Source organism: Pleurodeles waltl, chromosome 3_1, assembly GCF_031143425.1.
Source record: "Pleurodeles waltl isolate 20211129_DDA chromosome 3_1, aPleWal1.hap1.20221129, whole genome shotgun sequence".
In the NCBI taxonomy this organism is placed as follows: Eukaryota; Metazoa; Chordata; class Amphibia; order Caudata; family Salamandridae; genus Pleurodeles; species Pleurodeles waltl.
The window spans coordinates 961,619,304-961,643,271 of record NC_090440.1 but is presented as its reverse complement, the minus strand read 5'-3'; the positions used below and the strand labels follow the sequence as shown (position 1 = coordinate 961,643,271).

The following is a 23,968-nucleotide window of genomic DNA, read 5'->3' as shown; positions in this document are numbered from 1 at the left end:
CTAGTAGTTCTAAGTGATTTATATGAAGTTGTTTCGGTTGAGTGTCCCATTGTCCCTGGATGCTGTTGGTTGAGGTGTGCTCCCCACCCTACCATGGAAGCATCTGTTGTGATTACGTATTGAGGCACTGGGTCTTGGAAAGGCCGCCCTTGGTTTACATTTATAGTATTCCACCATTGAAGCGAGGTGTATGTTTGGCGGTTTATCAACACTAGATCTTGAAGTTGACCCTGTGCTTGTGACCATTGTGATGCTAGGCACTGTTGTAAGGGCACCATGTGTAATCTTGCGTTTGAGACAATGGCTATGCATGAGGACATCATGCCTAGTAGTTTCATCACTAATTTTACCTGGAACCTTTGGTTTGGGTGCATGGCCTGTATTACATTTTGGAATGCCTGTACCCTATGTGGACTTGGAGTGGCAATCCCTTTTTTGTGTTGATTGTTGCTCCTAAGTACTGTTGTATTTGACACGGCTGTAGGTGTGATTTTTGGTAGTTGAGTGAAAACCCTAGCTTGTGAAGGGTTTCTATAACGTATTTTGTGTGTTGAGAACACCGTTCTTGCGTATTGGGTTTGATTAACCAGTCGTCCAGATACGGGAACACATGCATTTGCTGTCTTCTGATATGGGCTGCCACTACGGCAAGGCATTTTGTAAAGACTCTTGGTGCTGTTGTTATCCCGAAGGGCAACACTTTGAACTGGTAATGTACCCCTTGGATTACAAACCTTAAGTATTTTCTGTGGGAAGGATGTATGGGTATATGGAAATACGCATCCTTGAGGTCTAATGTTGTCATGTAGTCTTGAGCAAGGGGATTACGTCTTGAAGTGTCACCATGGGAAAGTGATCTGATTTGATGTAAAGATTTAGTGTTCTGAGATCTAAGATGGGTCTTAGAGTTTTGTCTTTTTTGGGTATGAGAAAGTACAGGGAGTAAACACCCGTTCCTTTCTGATGATTTGGTACTAGTTCTATTGCATCTTTTTGCAACAACACTTGGAACTCCAGCTGTAATACATCCATATGTTGTTTGGACATGTTGTGTGTTTTGGGTGGCACATTTGGTGGAAATTGTAGGAATTCTATGCAATAACCATGTTGGATAATGGCTAGAACCCACTTGTCTGTTATTTCCTCCCAGTTTTGGGAAAACACCGTTAGTCCCCCGCGCCCCCCCCCCCCCTCCCCACTGGTGTCATGTGTTGGGGATTTGTGACACTGAAGTCACTGTTTAGTTTGATTGGTCTTGGGACTTTGGAACTTTCCCCTAGTTTTAGGGAACTGTCCACCTCTGTATTGTCCCCTAAAACTTCCTCTCTGATACTGGCTCTGGTATGTGGGTCTGGCTTGTGAGGTTGAGGGTTCTGTGCTTTGTCCCCGAAACCCCCCTCTAAATGGTGTTTTCCGAAATGTGCCTCTGCCCTGTGGGGAGTAGAGCGCGCCCATGGCCTTGGCTGTATCTGTGTCCTTTTTAAGTTTCTCGATAGCAGTGTCCACCTCCGCCCCAAACAACTGCTGTCCGTTAAAAGGCATATTAAGCACCGCCTGTTGAATTTCGGGCTTGAATCCTGAGGTGCGTAGCCATGCATGTCTCCGTATGGTGACCGCTGTATTTACAGTCCTTGCAGCTGTGTCTGCTGTAGCCATTGCTGACCGTATCTGGTTATTAGAGATACTTTGGCCCTCTTCCACCACCTGTTGTGCACGCTTTTGGAACTCTTTGGGTAGATGTTCTATGAAGTGTTGCATTTCGTCCCAATGAGCTCTATCATATCTCGATAGCAAGGCTTGTGAATTGGCAATGCGCCATTGGTTGGCTGCTTGTGCCGCAACTCTTTTCTCTGCTGCGTCAAACTTGCAACTTTCCTTGTCGGATGGTGGTGCATCTCCCGAGATGTGTGAGTTCGCCCTTTTGCGAGCTGTACCTACTACCACTGAGTCCGGTGTCAATTGCTGCGTGATGTACACAGGGTCTGTTGGGGGAGGTTTGTACTTTTTCTCCACCCTAGGAGTGATGGCCCTGCCTTTCACAGGCTCTTGAAATACTTGCTTTGCGTGTTTCAACATTCCTGGTAACATAGGAAGACTCTGGTACTGACTATGTGTGGACGACAGAGTATTAAACAAAAAGTCATCTTCAATTGGTTCTGCATGCAGGGTGACATTGTGAAATGCGGCTGCTCTGGACACCACCTGTGTGTAAGCAGTACTGTCTTCAGGTGGTGATGGTCTTGCTGGATAACTGTCGCGACTGTGTATATATATATATATATATATATATATATATATATATATATATATATAGAGAGAGAGAGAGAGAGAGAGAGAGAGAGAGAGAGAGAGAGAGAGAGAGAGAGAGAGAGAGAGAGAGAGAGAGAGAGAGAGAGAGAGAGAGAGAGAGAGAGAGAGAGAGAGAGAGAGAGAGAGAGAATGAGAATATTTAGGGCCTAATTAAGAGTCTGGCGGTCACTAGACTGCCAGACATGCGGTGGTGGTCTGGACTGCCGCCGCTTTGACTGTCCGACCGTTAAATTAAAGAGTTTTGGAGTAGGACTGCCAAAAGACCGAAGTCTCCACCATGATCAGTGATCCTGATGGGATGACTGCAGACGTGGTTGTAAGCAGCCACTGCATCGCTGAAGTCAACCCCGCCGTGCTGATTACAAACTTGTTCCCTTCCAGCCGTTTCATGATGGTCTGACCGCCATGAAAAGGCTGACAGAGAACAAGTACAGGGGGCCACCCGGTGGGGGGGGGAGGGAGCCTGCACTGCCCATGCATGCCAGTGGCAAGGGCAGTGCAGTGGTCCCCCTGCCTAGCACCCTTGAAATCCACAGTGTCTGCTGTGCAGGCAGTGTGCATTTCAAGGGTGCTGGTGCACCCTGCATGCAGCAGCATTGCCACGGGCTCAATCATGAGCTGGGGCAATGCTGCCCCATCTTTCCCACTGCGCTGAATGGTCAGCTCTGTGGGAAAGTTGTAATGGGGCTGGTGGGAAGAATGCCTTCATTGTGGCGGTCTCCTCGACGGGAGTTTGGCGGGCGGATGTTTCCGTCCGTCAAACTCCTAATGACCCCCTTGGTCTATTAAATTGTTTATTTTTGTACAGCAGACATGCCGAACTAGTGTATTTGAAGGTGCTCTCATATGTGATAAAGGCAGCTCAGTGAATAAAAATATTTATCCAGGATCACATAATTTGAAATCAGTTTATAGGTCAAAAGCATTATAATTAAGTCACTAAACCTGCAGATCTCGTAGCATTTTTATGATTTTGCGAGGCCTGATCTCATGACATTATAGAGACCAGAGCAAAGAGACATCACATGACACCCAGATGAGACCAGAAAAATTTAGATTCACACCCAGAGGACAGCAGGGCTGAGGAGCATTGCAGGACACACTGAGAAACAGAGAAATCTATAGTCAGACCAAGAGAAAAACAGGACTGTGGAGCGGCACACAACACCTTAGAGAGACCAGAGAAAACTAAAATGGCACCCAAAAGTGAGTAGGGCTAACTTAAGGACATCCTGTGTAGACCACAGGTCTACTTGGTGCAATACCAGGACATCCAGGTGAGACCAGAGAAATCTCCAATTACATTGAGAAGAACAATGACAAGGCATGATACCATAAGGAGACGGAGAAATCTACAAACACACCCAGAGGAGATTAGGGCTCAGGAGCATCTCAGGACACTTTCAGGAAAAATCTAGAGTTGCACCCAGAAATGAATAGGGCTCACTGTCAATGCACGTCACCTCACAGCTAGGAGCCTCAAAGCACAGGAAACTAGCATAGTAAAGCACCAAGACACTGAGGTTAACTTCAGATGCAGCATTTCACCTGAAAGAATTGGCAGAAAATGTTTGCACAGCACAAAGTGATGAGGACAACAAAGAAACCTGTTCAGTTTTTATTGAAGTCACAAGACATCTTTGGTATGGAAACCACACATATCCATGATGCCATTTCACCATAGATGAAAAGCACTGAGTAGGAAAGTGTTTGTGAATGTGGAGGCAGCAAGTTCTAAGAAGCCATTGAGGTGGTTGCTTCTTTCAATGGGTGTTGGGTGAGGCAGTCCAGGGAGAAGGACTACTGCAACGCAATAGTTCTGATCTGATGTAGTCATGTAGAATAGGCCCTCCGATGACCAATGAAGTAGCTGTCAGGGCCACAAATAGCTCCCTCTAGCTGGGACAATGCACCACTGAACGGTAAAGAGTTTCAGCATGGCTCAGCTCATCTCTTCTTCGATGGGCTGTGTTTGAACATCCACCTTCTTAGGAGCAATATAAGATCCCATTCCAGCAGCTCGTTCAGCCTCTGCCTGTGTGTATGGCTCCTCCTGCAGTTTCTTCAACCTGAAACCACAAGAAGAAAGAGGTGTAAAGTTAAAGGGGTAAAGCCCCCTACTACCACATACTAACTTCTGCAACCTAACTCAATAGCGGGTAGCACCACTCCTATCACAGGCTGACCAACTTAATAGAGAGCTGCATAACTCACATTGCAAACCGACCCTTGTCAACACATTGCAAACTCAATAAATCCCAGCACAAATAACCCACTTGCTATGGAGATGGCTTATTCCTACCACACAGCATCTGCCTCTCACAAACCCATCCCATTAAGTGACTTGCCCTGCTAATAACGCAGTGCCCTTTGCTAACTAACTGTACCACTCATATCATGCACTGACCTCTGCCATCAAACTCAATAAGAGGTGCAAACCCTCCACCTCAACTAAAAGCAGAGTACAGCACAACTTTTATTCTTCAAGCGATAATAATAATTTACTCCAATAATGTTTTTTTTTTTTTTACCTTTTTTTGTGGACTTTTGTCCTGAAGTGGTCTTTCATACTCTTAAAATCCACAAAGTATCTCCTAGAAAAAGAGGAAAACAGAGCAACCACGTTAACACAGATGGTAGATGTGTAAGAAAAAACAGGCAGATGTGTGCACTTGGGCCCAGAAGATCCAAAAATCTCAGCTACAGATGTGTTCTTCTGGGCCCTAGTGTAGCTCTGGTTCCTAGAGACAGATGTGAACTCATAACACACAGTCGCACACTTGACAAGAGACAGAAGCAGAAAGCTAGCAAGGATGTAATTACACACACACACACACACACACACGCTTCTGAATCAATGAATGAACAGGACCCCAATTGAATCCCATTTGCTGTTTGGCTAAAAGGTTTGACAGAGCCAGCTACTTCCTCTTTTTAGAAAAACCCATCACCAGGGCTGTGAATTGCTTCAGTGGAACATAGGGTCAAGCATATCCATCATTTATTTCGCCTCAATAAAATACAAAATCTACTGTTTTGTTTCTCAAATTTGGTAATATCCTTCCATGTGTTGGTGACGGAGCAAATCTAACCATGTTTTAGGTCTTGCCTAGAAATAGCTTCAGCTGTTTGTTGGCAACAAAACTATGGCATCCAAAATAGACAGAGTAGGCTTTTTGTCAGCCCCTTACGGGAATTGATGGCTTTCTCATACAGGACAGGTCCCTGCTTCCAATTACATGGCTTTCTTCCCAATTCTTGCGTTTGTCCTGCTGAATGAGCATTGTGATCTGCGTGTTTTGTCCGGATGAAGTGATTCTTCCACTGCCAAGTCACAACCTTGTATTGCAGTACAGAAGGGATTACTTTCGCTCCCACTGTTTTTTTCCTCTTTTTCTCCTCATTGTCCTAGAGATCCTGTAGACATTCTGCGGCTTCTTTTACTATTGGCATAGACCAGTCCCACCTCTGTTTATTTCCCATAACACCCTTGCAACGGTGCTGTTTCAGTTCAAGAGCCACAACGATGAACCAATAATTGGTTTTGAGAAATACAAAACAGGAGTGGTACCATGCAGGCCAGCCATGTTACCTACTGACAAAGCATTTCCAGAGGAGAATATACACAAGGCACGGACTCCAACAGTTTTTCAGTGTTCTTTATAGTTACACATTTTCCCTCATAAATTTCCATTAAAACCAACAAAACTAAATTAAGTTGAACAACAGAAACAATTACATATGAAACTCAGTACTAAGTGTGGAGCACAGTAGTACTCCCTGCGAATCAATAACATCCAGGTCACGAGCATACAATAGTTTTCTTGTCCACATTTAGCTCAATGCCATACAGTATCAGCCTCTTGTTAATTATGCTGATCCCACAAGACGTTTCACCCATGACTACTACTTTCACCATTTATGTTGCTTCTATCTGTTGTATCCACGTCATGCAGTGATCTGACTCTTCCACAACATCTGCAACGAAAATGGCGTATTTCAATGAAGGATTGCTTGCCATCCATGATCTCTCTTACGTTCCTTGCTCGAACATTGGACAACTTGTTATTTATGGACTCATCAATCATTTACCGAATACTTTATGGCAAACTCCTGCAATCTGGCTACAAATTCATCTACTGACTTGTTTGGACACTGAGGTTTGGTGTAAAACGTGGTATCCTGGCAAGGTTAACTGAATTTGCAAATCTTGCCATCAATCTCGACTTTGCTTCCTTGCAGACAGCATCTATGGCCCCTAGTTGTACATCAACAGCCTATAGGAGCATACTTAAAGGTGTGCTGGCCCTCCTTGCCCAATATGCTTCATAACATTGTTTTTTCTGCACACTGAGAAGTTTTTACTATCTAAGGCCTCAACATAATGTTCAATAATCTCTATCCATTTTCCCACTCAAAAGAGTTGGACATGACAGTGAATTGCTTAATAAACATCCATGGCCACTATAGGTCAGCTCATCCAATGGGAGGTCTGATATGACGGTGTTTAATGACACATGCTTTAAAAAGTGCTTGCTTCACAGAAAGTCTCGTCAATTGATTCTCCTTCATATAAAACACATTTTGTTGACATGCTCATTAAGGTCATTTAGCGCCGCTAAATCAACCTTCTCAATTCATTAAGTCTTAGTGTCCAATTTTATATTGCATATTGAACCGTCTCCCAAACGTGTGGCAATATGTACTCTTGATTTTGTCTTTCATGAAGTCTGTGTTCCTTGGTAAACATTTGTCTATGTCCCCAACCACACACTGAAATGTAGTCTACATAAAAAACACTTCAGCTCAGACATGTGGGTTAAATAGGGGATAGGGGCCAGTAGGATGATAGTGCAACATGTGTTATAGTGCTAGTTGGACCGTACATGGCAGAGCTGATTATTTTCAAGAACATGCTGTTAAATCCACTCTATCTACTTTACGCAAAATCAGATTTTTCTTTTCCTTTTTCTGGCTCTGCATGAAGACGCCAGGGAACTGGGGTTGTGTATACAACTAGACTTCGCATCTGAGAGGAAACACAGAACAAGTTTGCAGCACAAGGGCAGTCAGCACCTGGAACATGCAGAAAAGTGCTGCACTAGAGAGGTGCTTGGGATAAGAAGCTCACGCGGGCGAGAAGGTTCTTAACCTGATAATTGGGCACTGGTGTTGTGCCATGTCAACTTTCCTTTGAACCAAATAACTTAAAAACACTATTCTTGGGAATTAAGAGCTACAGCTGATTGAATTAGATTTTCCTACTGCTAATCCATGCGAGGTCCTCTGACCAGTCACCTCTCTCACACTTTGCTTTTCCATGCTCATGGTTATGTTTTGCTGAGCTGCTGGTCTCGGATCATCCCCAAATAGCTGTCAAGTACTTCAGGAGCATGGGATGAAGCAAGAAAGTGTATTGAGAAACACAAGCCTGTGGTGGAATCCTGGAGGCCAATCAGCTTTCTATGTGACTAGGAAGCACCTCTACGAGGAGAATAAACACAAGGCATGGAGCCCCACGGAATCCCAATGTTCTGCTAGACCTGTTCTACAAGACCTCTGAGTCATGGTGCCTTCTCCCAAGTACACCACATCTTCCTGATGGTTCCTCAAAACTCCCTCCTATGCACTGCTTTATTATACATTTTGTAAATGCCCACAGGCATTCCTGTGTGCCTTTGAGCTCTACATGCCTTTCCTTGATTCTGCATCACACTTGCTTCATTCAGACTAGGTGGCTTGCTGATGCTCCCTCTCCAAACCCTGCTTAGTCTGTGGCTCCCTTATACTAGTGGTCATCTAGGTTAAGGAGGAACCACTTTTCGAACAAATACACTGCTGGCATGCTCCTGCCTGCTAAAAAAATGAATGCCAAATTTGAATCATTGGAGCACCCGACATGGTTTTGCCTATAAGAGAACTTCAGGAAGTCTGCTTCAACTCACTTTCAAGTGGAGTTATTTTGTTTTTCTGGAGACAAAAAAAACAAAAACTCTGTGAGCTCACACTTTGTGGTGAGAAACAGCACCACATCAAAAACAAGGGTTGGCAGTCTACAGACCGGAAACAGTTATCCCTTGAGAGACCCACCCTGCATGATAGGTCTCTTACATTCATACACACAAAAGATTTTTCAAGGAATTCTCCACTGCGGGATGCTCCAAAGTTTAAAAAAAACAAATCTTGACTGGCAAAAGATTCCATCTATTAGGATTTTACTGCTCTGATCCACGACTATTTTGAGTGAGTTACTGCTGATGGTCAAACACCACCAAAGTCTAAAATGGTAAGGGCATCTTTCGGTCCAGTCCGCATCTGATCCTTGGGTAAGAGGCAAGCATCCTGGGTTGGAGTACTCGCCCGCAAGAATCCACAATAGGTGGAGACTGGGCTTTATTATAGTTTATCTTTTATGCCGACTGACTGGAGTTTTCAGGTCGGGACAGTTGCCATGGAGCACCTATCCGGAAACTGCCCCTAAAACAGCATCCTTTTATGGATAGAAAACATCTAAGCGGTCCACTAGAGCAACAAGATGGATGGACCAGGTAGAAGAACCTAGAAGCTGTGGGCAGAAATCTTTTGACCAACTGTGTTGCGAGGCACCTCAGTCTTCAAGCAGAATCCATGGAATTCCTGCCCAGTTTCTTTAATTCTGTCATCGCTGGTAAACGAAGAACCTGGGGTACTCTAGCGACTGAATGGTGGATACTCTGGCCACCCACATGATGACTTGCCTCCTTGATACCTCTGGAATTAGAACTCGGCCTCTAGTAGCTTTAATCCTTTGCGAGGTGGTCTCCACATCTTCCTGACCTAGGCAACAGGTTCCTTCCTTCAAAACGGAGGCCTCTTTCTATTGCCAACATACTTTCAGGAAGCTGGGCTGGTGGTGCCACTTACTGTTAAGGCCTGGTCAGAGTACGAGGAAGCAGAACCTGTTGCAGAGTGCCTCTTGGTGAAGAAACAGCTGGCGGTCATTAAAAGGTCCTGGCACTGACTGGAAACAGGCTTTGTGTGTGCAATGAACAGACTTATTTTATGCAGATTAGTGGAGCACATTATCACCTGGGAGGGTATCCTGGTGTTGAGCAGGTGTGTGTTTAGCCACATTTAGGGTATAGTGAGAATACTCAAAAAGCCAGGTCTTCACCTTCTTGTGGAATTCAAGAAGTGAGGGGGAGGCTCTTCAGTGTAGTTGCAAGTCATTCCATATTTATGAGCGTTGTAGGTGAAGGCTTGACTGCCTTATCTGTGTTACGTATGCATGGGCTGTGCATGTCAGTCCAGTCGAGCGCAGGTGCCTGGAAGGCTTGTGAAAGCAGATGTGATTGTTCAGGTATACTGGGCCAGTGTTATGTAATACCTTAAAAGTGTGCATAATGAGCTTGTATTGTGCTCATTTGTGTGGAGCCTGGGGAGCTTCTTTGAGGTATGGTGTGATGTGAGCGCGGCATGGGACGTTAATAGCAATTTCTGTTATTGAGGTAAGAGTAGTCTGCAGCCTTCTGGTGAGTTTTTTTGTGTGTTGAAATTCAGCATAAAGGGTGTTCTTGTAGTCCAGATTGCTTGTGACCAGGGTGTGCGAGACGGTTTTCCAGGTGGTGACTGGGAGCCATTTAATATTCTTCCTCAGCATCTTCAGGGTATGGAAGCATGAAGTGCTGCAGGCACCTATTTTGGCAGTCACGTTGAGTTTGCTGTCGGTGATCCCAAGGTTCATGGTGTGGTGGTGCGAATGTGCTTCAGTCCCTGCTCTGCTGCCTATCAAATTAACTCCCACTCTGATGTGCTCTTCCCAAAGATCATTATTTCAGTGTTGTCAGTGTTCAGCTCTAAACAGTTGTTCTTCATCCAGTAGGTGATTTCAGGCATGCAAGCACTGAACTTGATCCATGTTCTGAATGTCTTGTCTGTGAGGGAGAGAATGAGGTGTGCGTCGTCGGCAGAAAAGAGGACGTTAATCCGGTGAGAGCAGATGATGCCAGTTAAAGGGATCATGTATGTGCTGAAGAAGGTCAGGCTCATGGCGCTACCAAGCAGACATTCGCAGATGAGGTGGGCGGACGTCTGAGGTGTACGGTGCAAGGCTGACTGACTGGGTCCTTCCAGTCAGGAAGGAGTAAATCTATTTACTGGATGAGGATGGAGTGTGAGACTGTAGCACAGCAGCACAGCACCGGCAGTGAACTATGTTTCTCAGTATGCCATGAACTCTTATGTATCTAAAGCAATGGCAGCCAGCTTGGATCTTCTGGTACAACCTTTCTCGTGATGCAAAGCACCATTGCTAAGTAATCATACTACAATGTTGCTGCCACCAGGAACTTGCTTTACGGAAGTTGAATTTCAAATGTTAGGCTTGCTTGCTTCCTAGAAGATTGTTCCATGGACTATTTGAATTAAAGCAAAGCATGGGTTTGGAAGTTTATAAAATAAATATTTTTCTAAGGGACGGGATGCTGTTTAAAAAAAAAAAAAAAAACACAACAACAACAACAACAACAACAACATCCACTTGTCCCTTTTGGTGCCATGTAGAGAGGTGACAAATTATGGCGGAGTTTTTATAATATGTGAGCTCTGACCATATACTATCTGATTACATCAGGGCTCACACTATGTCAGAGCTTGGATTCTAGCAAAGCTTCGATATTGCTTCCTTTCTGCAAATCTGCATTTTCGGTATGGAAGTAGGGAGGAAGAGGCAGCACCGGGGTTGGAATACCCATGGGTCTGTGACCAATGACAAACTTACAGGTTGAAGGGGAATTAACCAACTCCTCTTCCCTAAGGGTTAGACAGAGTAAAGCTCTTCTATGACAGGTTAAGTGAATTTGAAATCACTCAGCAGATTTTTGCATTAGCAAACCTGTGTGTGTATTTGCTCATGCTAAAATGGAATTTACAAAAGTCTGCTGAAGGTACAGTACCCTGCCTACTTCTGTAAATGTGATTTACCGAAAATCATAACTCTTCCACCAATGGAAGGACATCCAGCTGCACATGCATGACTTATGTTCACACAAAATTCTGAATTCAGCAAGGGATTGTTTCTGTGAATCCTTCAGGGGTTTTTACCAAAGAAAATAATTACTCAAACAAAAATAGGAAATTAAATAAAACAAAATAGCCATCAGTGACACTATCGCATGTAATTTCTGTCACGGTTTACACAAGCACCATAATGATACATTTGATAAACACTTCTGGTTGCAGGGTTTTGAAGGGGTTGTCAATTCTCAAAACATGTGATACCCACAGCCAAAAACTGAGCTGCAGCTTATGATGATTTTTCATTATGTACCATTCATCCAACAACCCAAATTGTAAAATGTAATGAATGAAAAATGAATATGAAGGCAACCTATGCATTTCTGAAATGTGCATAAGATACCAAGTTTAGAAATAGTGGCTATTTGCAAACCTCTGAATTTGGGGTTACCCATACTCATGTGATTCAGAGGGCATTTTGCTACAAATGTATTTTTTCTTGTACTCTGGCTTACATGTGAAGCCAAAAATGCAGGAAAAATTCAATTGGTAAATATTCTTCTATATTGTGTTTGCTCACGTTCCTCCTGACAAAAACAATATGCAACGTGTATGTTGCAGTCACTAAGCCCAGCCACAAATCACTCCAAAGCGTGACCTAGAGACAATAACACTTTCAATTTTGCACTGTGGGTAGATTTTGGACCTGGGTTCGGCCACCACCCACGTAAACGTACCAAATCCAGACTTGTCTGAAAATTAGACAACCAGGAGAGTCCAGTGGTGGTCTGGCTTGCGCTGATCAAATGTTTTTTTTTTTTTTTTTTTTAACCAGAAGGCCTTGCAACTTAAATGTTGGCTAAAAACATATTTATCTCACATTTCTGTGAGGGAAAATTCTGAAATCCACAAATTTCCTACCACTGAGCATTCTCACATTCGTCCTGATAAAAATAATACCTTGCTTGTGTCAGTGGGTGTAGCAATTGCAAAAGGAACAAACAAACCAGGGACCATGCAAAGATCATATACTCCTCGCAATGTCCTAATTATTTGTTCTTTTCGTGGATGGTAGGCCCAGTCATGCAAGTGGGGTACAACTGTTGTTGGGACACGTCTGGGGATGCTTCGTGGTAAGATTTTTGTGGCTCCCCACAACTGATGTAATTTTCTCTCTCAGAAATGTGTAGCACATGTGTTTGGAGCCAAAGTCTGAGGTTTGCAGTGCATTATTGATAAGAAAAATGTTGTTGACTCCATGCGTCATACCACCCTAGACTCCCATGGGTATCTAGTTTTCAGAAATGTCTGGCTTTAGTAGATTTTGCTGGTTGACCAGACCCAGAAAAATACAACCATTCAGCATGGAAAGAGAGATGAACACTACACCCAGAAGAGTAGACGTTTATTCTTGCTTGCCAATGGGGTGGGGATGCGTTCGTTCCCAGGGGCCCAGAAAGACTGCTGGGGCTTTAGGGTGAGAGTCGGGCCAAATCAGGGTGCACTGGCTCCCCACCCCATCAATTCTTTTTTTTAAAATACCTTGGCATCCAGTGGGCAGATTAGAGGCAAACTCCCCCTTTCCTCCCGGGAGGAGGAGGAGGGCTGGCAGGGAGTAAGGGGGCAGAAAGACTATCTTGTCCTTTTTGCGGTGGGTAGTATTGCCCAATGCCAGTCTGGGGCACCCCGAACACTTTTATTGCCTCACTCAAAAGTCCCCGGTGTCTTGTGGAATTTCTACACCCTCCCCCCCGCAACTACACACACACGTCAAAAAAGATTATTTCCCCTCCCCTTCCAGAAATCTCCCTATAAAATCACCATGCCCCCTCCTGCCCAAATGGGCAGTGCAAACTCTCCAACTTGCCTCCCCCATACAGAAAGACTGTATTGCCTTCTTAATGATAGGGCCATTGCCAAGTGCCAGAATGGGCTTCCCCTGTCCCTCTAATACCTACAGTCCGATGGTGTCAAGTGAGCTTCCCATCCCCCCACATCCCTGCCCCTGGGGGAGAACGGGTATATTTAGGACAAACCCCCCCAACCTGCCTCCCAGAGGTGACAGAAAGACTGTATTCCTCCCTTTGGGGTGGGGACATGGCATTATGCCGGGGTGAGTCCCCCTTGCAACCATTTATGTTTTAGAGAAAACATTTCTGTTGTTTACAGTGGACTTTCTACCCACAATGTGGGGACTTGGGGGGTGGGGGTGGAGGGAGGAGAACAGGCTGAGGGCAAATCCCTCAACATGACTCCCAGGAGGAGGCAGAAAGACTACTCACTCCTTCTGGGTGTAGGCATAGGCCTAAGCCCAGTCGTGGCAGATTGATTAATAGGTATAGAGGGATTTACAACCAAAGAAGGGAAAGACAGAAAATGCCTATGGTACATCCCTGTGAAATTATATAACACTAATTAAAGGTACTACTGTAGAAAATTAAGACAGTTAACATAGGCATGTGTCACTACGTACAAGTATGATTAGTTCTGTGCACTGTTGAGGTTCAGCCTCTGTGTAATAGACTGCAAGTCCCGTATTTCTTGCTAGTCATGTGGGGACTGAATGACACGGACAAGCATACACCTCCTTTGCGAATAATGCAACCAATTATACGGAAAATCCGTCTGCGGGGAACCAAATGCCTAGCAGTGGGTTGCAACAATGAGATAACAAGACAGCTTTCCCTAATGCATATACTGTTTTATTGCATTTTTCTACTTAAAGAGACTGCTCCTGAAGATATTGCAAGTATTTTAGGAGATACTTGCGACAAGAAAATTAGCACGTTACACCTACAATTTGCTATCAGTGTGAATACGCGATCAGTTTAACAGCTATTTGACCTATCCTGTTAAAACTAAGGTGCTCTCAAGGACACTAAAAACACAATCAAGAGCTCGTAAATGAGAATGTAATTATAATCATACATAAATAATACAGAGATCGGAAACGGACATTCCAAATGGAGTTAAGAGTGAGAGTTTCATTCGTTCCCCACCCTCCTCCCTTTTTCTATTCCGATTAATTTGCTTTCAATATGAAGTAGATAGAACCCACTGCAATTGTTATAGTTGTGGCACAAACACGTTTTTCCAATTTACCTTATTTTCATGCTACACAGACAACCACGAGAAGAGAGCCGCTTGCAATGATTAATTGGGTGACGGTTTCCTAATTTTTTGTGCTTTCTTTAAAAAAAAAAAAAATAGTAGACAAACGATTGAGACTAGACGTCTCCGGATTCATTAGCGTGTTGTTTCAACTACAGTCTCCCACAGGTCAGTCCCTTAAACTTCGGTCCAAAATTAGAGAGAGAGAGTAAGGTTTCTTTGAGCATGGTGTTTTAGGAGACTTTCCACATGAACGTGCATGCATAGCATGATGTGCGTTACTGAGTGAAATCAACCCCAAGTTAAGTGTGCTGTCCCACCTGAGTAAACAAAGTGATACACATGAGAGTGAAGCTTATCTTTCATTGAATTATCTGATATAGTTTACTCTCTTGCAGCAGATACTGCTGACAAAATAAAACACAAGCAATAAGAAGGTTCAAAGAGTCAAGTATTAGACCTCATTCCGTTTTAGCATTTCACTCAAGATCGCCATAAATGGGCACACATATACAAAGAATGGTTTGAATTGGTCCTGATGAAAGCCCAAAGCACCCTTAGGGAGGAGTACAAGTTGGCTGACACACATTTACTGGGAAAGGGGGTCGAATGATCCCCCCTTCCCATTTTTAATATACCAAGTGAGGACATCTATAAAGGATTTTAGTCCATCATTATGTTTTTTTTTTATTCAATACACATCTCTGTAACATCACTAAGAGTATCTCACACTTTGATCTTTGAGGTCACCCAGCTGGGTTACCCAACAACACCTAGGCATTATAGGGATTTTACCCCTCAAAACATCCACAAGATCAGCATGAGAAAAAAAAAATCTGGTCCCAGCATGATGATGTACACATGCAGCACCAATCATGCACGAGCACCTGTCATGACGTGGAGACCATTCTGGGTTTGACCCCAGTATGTATGTATGTATGTATTATATATAAATATATATAAAAAAACAATGGTTACAGGGACTTTATAGATAGGCTTACATTTTAAACGTACAAAACCATAGAAATTCACCTGTTAGAGTTATCTCAAGTAACTTTAACTCACGCCCGCCATGCACAGTTTTTTCGTATTTTTTTTTACTGCAAATATTACATTGATATTATCAGTGATGTTATCTAAGATGTCATGAGTGCTGTAATTATTGGGATAATTAACAGTGCTTCTTAGTGGTAGATTTGAGCTATATCAAATAATAAAAAGTTTTTAAAAAGTTCAACAAAAAATAAAACTGATTTGCCACACCTCAAGTTATCAGCTTCTTTCTGTTGCCTTCCTTTCATGACAAAGAAAGATGGGTATGTACGAATCATGTTTGTGTAAGACTTGGAAAGGGACAACCTCATCTCATTCTCAGGGTCACTTTTTTGGATAGTATATAATACAGACCTTTGTTTATGGAATACAAGATCATTGCACCGAAGAGTAGGTCAACCTTTTCTGTGGTACAGTTCTGTCATTTTATTCATTCACTGCCCTGTTTGCACAGAACAGTAAATCGCGCCCTGTATCAGCATCAAAGTCATTTACCTTTTGTTTTTCATTATTTATACACATTCCATTCTTGCTTGACCAATGAAAATGAGCTCACAGAACTCATCTTAAATTGGTACCCATGAACCTCAAAGGGCCCTCACCATCTTTCAAGACTATGGAGGTCCTTACGAGTCTGGCAGTCACTTGACTGCCAGATTCGCGGTGTCGGTAGGACTGCCGCCAATACAGCAGCCCAAACGCCACATTATGACCGTGGCGGTTGTGCCATGGTCTGACCGCCAGCACCGCCAAGATCAGAGATTCCAGCGGTATGGCTGTGGCACGGTCCTAATCTGCCAGGGCAGTGCTGCCCTGGGGGTTAAAACCTCATTCTCCGCCAGCGATTTCGTGGCAGTAACACCACAATGAAAAGGCTGGCAGAAAACGGGTGCAACGCAGTGGCCCCCTGTTAGAAATGGGATCTCTAGTTGGCAGTCGGTTTGCACCCTGTCCAAGAAGGGACCCTCACTCTAGACAGGATAAGGGAGATACCCACTCAGATAACCGCTTCTCACCCCCTTGGTAGCTTGGCACGAGCAGTCAGGCTTATCTCAGAAGCAATGTGTAAAGCATTTGCACATAACACACAGTAATAAGTGAAAACACTACAAAAGGGCACCACATCAGTTTTAGAAAAATAGCCAGTATTATCTATATAAAACAAGACCAAATACGACACAAATCCAACATACAGTAAGAAAAGTATGAATTCTGCAAGATTTACTCAAAACTACAGTTCCGTGAAGTCGATAGCTCCACCTGGGGCTATCATGGCGCAGTGATCAACAAAACCAACAGCTCAGGCCGGCCGCTGCATTGCGGGCCAGCTACGGTGTCGGAAGACCCGCATACAGTACATTGGATTTGCAGGGCGTCGTGATCCTCACGGTGAGCTCCGGAGAACGGCATCACTGCGGTGTCAGTTCCAGAGTCAGTGCAGGAGTCGTCAGACCCTTGAGGTCACACGCGTTGCAGATCGAACTGCAGGCTGATGAAGTCAGGTGCGCCGGCATGGATGGCGTGCGAAGCGGGACTATGTGACATGCGGTGCCCACAGGTCACGGTGCAGGCAGTGGCGTCGTCGTTGCTGAAGCGCTGTGGTCAGTAGGCCCAAGCCAGAGGTGCGGGAAGGGACGGTGCTTCGTGACCCTCACGAGCAGTGTCCACAGGCCACGGTGCAGGCAGGATGCCTGGTGACGACACAGGAGTCGATGGTGCTGGCGTCGGTGGACCGGGGCTGCGGTGCGGGATGGGACGGTGCTTCATGTACCTCACGAGCTGTGTCCACAGACCACGGTGCAGGCAGCGGCGCCGGTGTCAGCAGGAGCGTCGTTGGGGATGCCCAGGCTGCGGTGTGAGCAGGCGATGCCAAAGTGCGGGGCCCACAGGTCGCGGTGTGAGCAGCGGCTCGGTGAAGTCGTCCGATGATGGAGTCGGTGAGACCAGGGTCGCAGTGTGAAGCAGGGCAGTGCGACTCCGTGTGGCGTCGGCAGGTCACGGTGCAGGCCAGTGGCATTGTTGCCGGCACCGCAGTGGTTTCTCCTCTTGAACAGCACAAAACACACAGTTCCCAATGCTGCAAGTCGAGGAAACTGAAGTCTTTGGTGTCCCTGAGACTTCCAACAGGAGGCAAGCTCTACTCCAAGCCCTTGGAGAATTTTCTCAAGCAGGACACACAGCAAAGTTCACCCTTTGCACTCTTTTCAGGCAGAAGCAGCAAATGCAGGCCAGTCCAGCAAAGCAACAAAGCAAAGGACAGTACTCCTCCTTCTGCTCTTCTCCTGGGGAGAGGTTCCTCTTGATTCCAGAAAGATTCTAAAAGTCTGGGGTTTGGGGTCTTCTTCTTATACCCAGTTCTGCCTTTGAAGGTGGCAAACTTCATAGCAAAGTCTCAAGTGTTTGCAAGATCCTTCCTTGTCCAGGCCAGGCCCCAGACACTCACCAGGGGGTCGGAGACAGCATTGTGTGAGGGCAGGCACAGTCCTTTCAGGTGTGAGTGACCACTCCTCCCCTCCAGCACAGATTGCTAATCAAGATATGCAGGCTACAACCCAGCCCCCTTTGTGTCACTGTCTAGAGGAGAGGTGTGAACAGCCCAACTGTCAAACTGACCCAGACAGACAATCCGCAAACAGGCAGAGTCACAAAATGGTATAAGCAAGAAAATGCCTACTTTCTAAAAGTGGCATTTTCAAACAGACAATTTAAAAAACAACTTCACTAAAAGATGTATTTTTAAGTTGCAAGTTCAGAGACCCTAAACTCCACATTTTCATCTGCTCTCAAAGGGAATCTGCGCTTTAAGGATATTTAAAGGCAGCCCCTATGTTAACCTATGAGAGAGATAGGCCTTGCACAGTGAAAACCTAATTTGGCAGTATTTCACTGTTAGGACATATAAAACACACTAGTATATGCCCTACCTTAAACATACACTGCACCCTGCCCTTGGGGCTACCTAGGGCATAACTTAGGGGTGCCTTACATGTAGTAAAAGGGAAGGTTGAGGCCTGGCAAGTGGGTACACTTGCCAAGTCGAATTGGCAGTTTAAAACTGCACACAGACACTGCAGTGGCAGGTATGAGCCACGTTTACAGGGCTACTAATGTGGGTGGCATAAACAGTGCTGCAGCCCCATTAGTAGCATTTGATTTACAGGCCCTGGGCACCTCTAGTTCCCTTTACTAGTAAATCAAATATGCCAATAATGGATAAACCAATCAACAGTACAATTTCTATAGGGAGCACTGGCATTTTAGCACTGATTAGCAGTGGTAAAGTGCGCAGAGACAATAAACCAGCAAAAACAGACCTAAAAAAATAGGAGGAAGAAGGCAAAACGTTTAGGGATAACCCTGCAAAAAGGATCATTTTCTACCCCACCCCCCCACCCAGCACCATCACAGACAGTGAACATTGTATGGTATTGGTGGATCCTGCAACCTACAGCATTGCCACTGGCTCGATTACGGGAAATCTCAGATTTCCACCCACTGGCCTAGCGGGAAACTCAAGGGACCCGAGGTGAGGTAGCCACTATGGCAGCAACCTCTCTGCCGGAATTTCGGCAGATGGCCTAAACCGTCTGCTGAACTCATAATGATGCCCTATATCTGTACATCAGTAACCAGAAAATAAACTCAGACTAACTTTTATAGTAGTCTTTCAAGTCGGTATGTTCATGCTCCAGCTATACACATCCCACTGAGGCACTGGAAGCAGCACATCACTCACAGGTAGCAGTACATGCAATAGAGCATTTAGCAGTGCACAGGCATACTGCTGCACCCACACAGGAAAATTAGCAAGAATAATTCTTGTTCAACTCTTGGTTGAATTATTTGTCCATTTTCAAGTCTTGCCCCACACACTCAGGTGCCTTGTTTGCAGCACCCTTCACTTTCTATTTCAGGACATTGTAAATGCTGTCACATGGAGCTTGCATAAGTGCTCATGTAAGCACAGCTGTGTCTACTCACGCGCAGTGTAGACAGTAGTGTTGGGCATTGCCCACCATGTCGAAATCCACTGCTTGGTTCAGCAGCTTTTGCGCATTGTCTGGGCTCATATCATGGTGGATCTGGTCCAAGTCCTTGGTTCGGCGCTTTGTTTTCCACAGCTTCGCAATGCTTTTCTTTTTGTCACTGTTGTGGTTCCCAATTTGCTTAGATTTGCCCATGGCGGCAGCTACAGTTCAGACCCTGGGGAGAAACACATACTGTGAGAAATCGCACTACACGGGATATGAGAAAACCGTTCATTCTGATAGAACTATTAACATTTATAGGCCTCACCTAAGATGGTGCGCATGAGCAGCCTGTTGTAAGATTTTGTTAGCTTACAGTGGGCTTAGAGCCCTCCTACTATTTACCAGTGATTGGCATCATTGCCCCTAATTTGCTTGCTTCTTATTTGATCTGCACACTAAACAGGGAAGTCTTTTGTGTCAAGTTTTTTTTTTCCAAGTTCTTTTTTTTATATTCTTTAGCAATGCTGTGCAGCATGTCTAAACCCATTAGCAAACCCAATAGGTTCCAAAGATGACACACTGGCTTTGCCAATGCTTGTTTATAATGTACATCTCAAGACTGGGCAGTAGAGGTGTCACAAAGGGAGTTACAAACATTAATTTCACTGCCCCTATAGCCTTAAAGAAGTGCCAACCTATGCTTACATAGAATAACTGAAACATTACACTTTTTAAAGGAAACCTGCTCTTTTTTCTCGTGTTGCCATCTTGAAACACAAGGATATCATAGGGGCATATATTGGGCTCACATTCCCCTCACTCACCCACCTTGCAGTCCTATGGTTTATTTTCTTATAGTAAAAAAAACTTTCACACTAATAGTTTTTTTTTTTATGTATTTACCTTTCAATCAAAAGAGGCACTTGCATCATTTTGGAAGCACACTTGCCTAACACCACATAAGCATTCATCCAAAATGAAACAGACGCATAATTGCGCTCCTTTTGTTGATTCTGTACAGCGGTTTTTCTTAACCTGTGCTCCCTGGGTGAAAATTAAGACACTCTGTAAGCGTGTAGGAATTTCAAATTGAAGGGTAAAATTATTATTATTATTAGAGTAATGCATGTGCTGGAAACAAAATATAGTATGGACAATGAATGGCCTAAATTAATTTTAGAAAATCTCCAACCTTCCACTAGAATTAAAATTCAGATTGTTTTCAATTTGTTTTGTAAATTCAATAAAATAGTTCATTATCTGTGTATTTGTTTCGTGCATGCTTGTTTCTGCATTTTGTGTGCATTGTTTTGCAGATCGAATCACCAAAAACGCGGAGGCTGGGATCCCCAGCTTCCAGTAATGACTTAGTGGGGGACCCTGGATTCTAATACTGTTTCACCGTGGGAACCAGAAATGAATTGGTAGGAGCCTACAAAAGTCAACGGGTTAAGAACCACTGCTGTACAGCATGAACAAAAGGCATTGGTAGAGCCAATAAGTCTCAGAGGTATCTCTACTGCCTTTGACAATGCTTATTAATAGGAATTTTGAAATGAATAAGAGCAGCTACCTCACCAAGGAGATGCCACTCCTGACTTTCTATTTATATGTGGGCTTGTTGGTGAGACTTATAAAATGTAATAATGTTGGACGATAGAAGCATACAAGGGTGGAGATTGTATTACAAAAGTTGCACTAACCTGTCAACTTTTCTGCTGGGGCCTTATAACAAAGAAACTTATTCGAGGAAAGTAACTATCTGTTCATTCCCTTCAAGAGGTAATTTTGGGCAAGCACGGGCAAGTTGTATGGCAACAATTTACTTAACAGTAGCTTCCATGAACACGAAAATCTGAGCAATAGTTCTGGTTGCAGCACCCCGCTCAGTTGTAGCAGAGACTGATTGTGCCAGTTAAGATAAATATGGCCCAATAACACGTCTAATACACAGATTCACTCATCTACTACTAGAATGCAAAGGTTATTATAAAAGTGCAGTGTAACTGACTAGAGATAAACAACGCTTTATTAGTCACAGATTAAATTCTGTAATCACTTGACCAGAAAACCAGCTGGGGCAATACTCATAAGGTCTAGTCATTGTGGTTTCCCAGCCCAGCACAAACGTAACTGTATTATTATTAAACTTCTCTTTAGAACTACTACACGTAAAAAACACAGCCTGGCATAAACCACACACGCAGAACCGCTAAGTGCAATATTCTATTTATTACCATTTTATTTATATTCTTTTGTTTTAGCATTCATATGTAGCACACTAAAATAGGTGGCATCGGCGTGCTGTATAATGAAACAAATATAATGGGTAGCATTTGTCAAAGAAGAGTAAATTAAACAATTACATCTAAACTAGGCACACAACTTCAAAATCAGTTAGGAACAGTGTGCATGAAATGCAGCGCATTTAAAAGTGAGTCTGAAAAGAGGGAGTGGAGAGAATGTAAAAGGGTTAGAAGCAACAGAGACTACATTTGTACAAAACTAGATGCATCCAACTTCTGGGTCAATTAGAAACCCGGCACGAGAAGAAGCTACATTAAAGTAGCGCCAGAAAAGATGGATTGAAAAGAACACTAAAAGAATAAGGTCAAGACAGCATTTAGTGTGAGGGCTAGTCAATCATTTGATTACTGTAAATATAGTCTAAACAAGCGTGCTTTCATAATCGTATGGACGCATCCCAAATTCGACCAGTAAAGAGTTATATAATAGAGGAACAACTCTCCTGAGCATGCTTGCCTAGGGACCTTTCAGCTCTAAATCTGCTAGTTTCCAGAGTAAGGTTTTGCAGCCATCGTGACTCACTTAAGGCTTCGCCTCTCTGGAGTTATGGCTGCGCCACATAATCACAAATGTTAATAAACAGCACTATCCACTCTATACGGAACTCGAGGCGCTGCGCCCCAAGATAAGAGCATTTATCTGGTCAGTCGCTCAATGCACCAAAGGGTCTTCCTGTATAGAACCACACAAAATCCCAAACTGTGCCAGCGATGACAGTGCTTCGTGCTCTGCGAGCACACAACCAAGTACGGAGAGCTGTATAACTATAATAAACAAAACAACTCTAACTGAAGGACGCATCTCTCGCCAACAACTCTACCAGCGAGAACTCTCCATCACAACAGTGACCAGTCACCACCACCATTGAGTGCGCTCAATATTAACAAGCCCCTCTTTAAAATCTCCACACACCAGGCGGTCCGCCGTAGTACTAAAAGTAGGGTCTTATTATCCAGAGAAACACATAGTATACAATAAGCTTCTACTTCAAGCGTACAACTTTAGTCCCTGCACGTTGCATGCTGGGATGTATCACTTTCTAACAAGAATCATAACCGTTGAACTACAACTCCCAGAATACAGAGCGTGAAATCCATAAAAAGCCAGCCCTGGTAGTTATAAATGGTATGCGGTAATTTTGTAGTTCTATATGTGAACCTATACTCTAGAAATCACCCTCACCCTCAACGCTAGTGCTCTTCGTCCATTAACAAGCACCCTTCCGCACTAGCAACGCCTCACACAGCACCATCCGTACCTCCTAGCAGCCCTTCTTGTTCCCTGCGGGATCATAGAGGCCGAGGCAGAAGGAGCGCCGCAGCGCGTGAACTCAAAGCGGAAGTCCATGGGGTTGACATGAACGTCCCAAAACTTCCGCCATAGAGTCGAGACAGTCATATTAAGCGCGTCCCCGTTGACTTAGGGCACAGTTCTGGTCTTTGTAATAAAAAGAAATGTATGGTTTTGATGCTCTATCCTGTGTTTGTATTACAACTTTTGATAACCCAAGGTGAGGCGGAGATGGAGCAGGAATGAAAATCTAGGGAACAGTATAATAGCATTCATTTACGCTCGGACGGAGGTATATCAAGACAGAAAAAGCTTGTTGTTCGTGAATAAATAATTAGCATTTATTAGATGTTCAGAACTCTACGATTACTGGTAGTATGCGCAGCGCAGTGGGACTGGACGCCACCTTTCTCAAGCAAGCAGTGGTAAAGCCAATATGTCTGGTATGGACTGCCAGCCAGCCCTTTGCTTGATCAATGTTTATTTGTTTTTGATGTTTTTTGTAAAAGTTTGTTGTTAGGGAAGCTGCTGCTCATTCAATAGTATTTATACAAAGTAGAAATTAGTTAAAGGCAGGCTTTGTTTTTAGATTAAGAAGTAGACATTGCTTACTTAGCCCCTTCCACTGAAGGTAACAACTTTGTATGTAGATATGTTCCCTTTCAAAGAGCAGAATGCTGTAGCGCACAGTGAAGTTATCTCAAGGGGACTGACTCGTTGGCGCATGCTGTATGTTGTAGTGGACGAAATTAAAATATGAACGACATAGCAGCAGATCAACTGGTGAGCAAAACTTACTGCAAGCCAGTATACTTCAGTATATTATGTATAAAATTTTACTAAAAGCGAAAGGACTTGTCTAACACTAGACCTATACAAATATTATTGGCAATATATTTAAATGTTGCTATACTGGAAAGTCCAAGTGCGGA

The 23,968-nt window shown here is 44.0% G+C and overlaps 1 protein-coding gene across 2 annotated transcripts; it reads right to left on the bottom strand.

Annotated features, from left to right (window-relative positions):
• Window positions 1-3,914: 3,914 nt before the first annotated feature.
• ZNF593 (zinc finger protein 593) lies at window positions 3,915-23,121 on the bottom strand. Of its 2 annotated transcripts, none has more exons than XM_069223995.1 (4): window positions 23,005-23,121; window positions 19,450-19,671; window positions 4,842-4,904; window positions 3,915-4,379 (listed from the first exon to the last, which is right to left on the bottom strand). In XM_069223995.1, exons 2-4 carry the CDS (start codon window positions 19,647-19,649, stop codon window positions 4,253-4,255), a joined length of 390 nt encoding a protein of 129 aa, XP_069080096.1. In that variant the 5' UTR covers window positions 19,650-19,671; window positions 23,005-23,121; the 3' UTR covers window positions 3,915-4,252. The 2 variants fall into 2 exon arrangements, with proteins under 2 accessions (XP_069080096.1, XP_069080097.1); XM_069223996.1 differs by having other exon boundaries at window positions 22,929-23,077.
• Window positions 23,122-23,968: the final 847 nt, after the last annotated feature.

Bases quoted from the DNA above. Each gene is read 5' to 3' on its own strand.
- ZNF593 (XM_069223995.1), bottom strand. From the start codon at position 19,649: ATGGGCAAATCTAAGCAAATTGGGAACCACAACAGTGACAAAAAGAAA. The intron at 4,905-19,449 runs GTGAGTAGACAC...CTCTTTTTCTAG, and splicing joins CACTACTGTCTACACTGCGC to GAGATACTTTGTGGATTTTA. The intron at 4,380-4,841 runs GTAAAAAAAAAA...TTGTGGTTTCAG, and splicing joins ACAAAAGTCCACAAAAAAAG to GTTGAAGAAACTGCAGGAGG.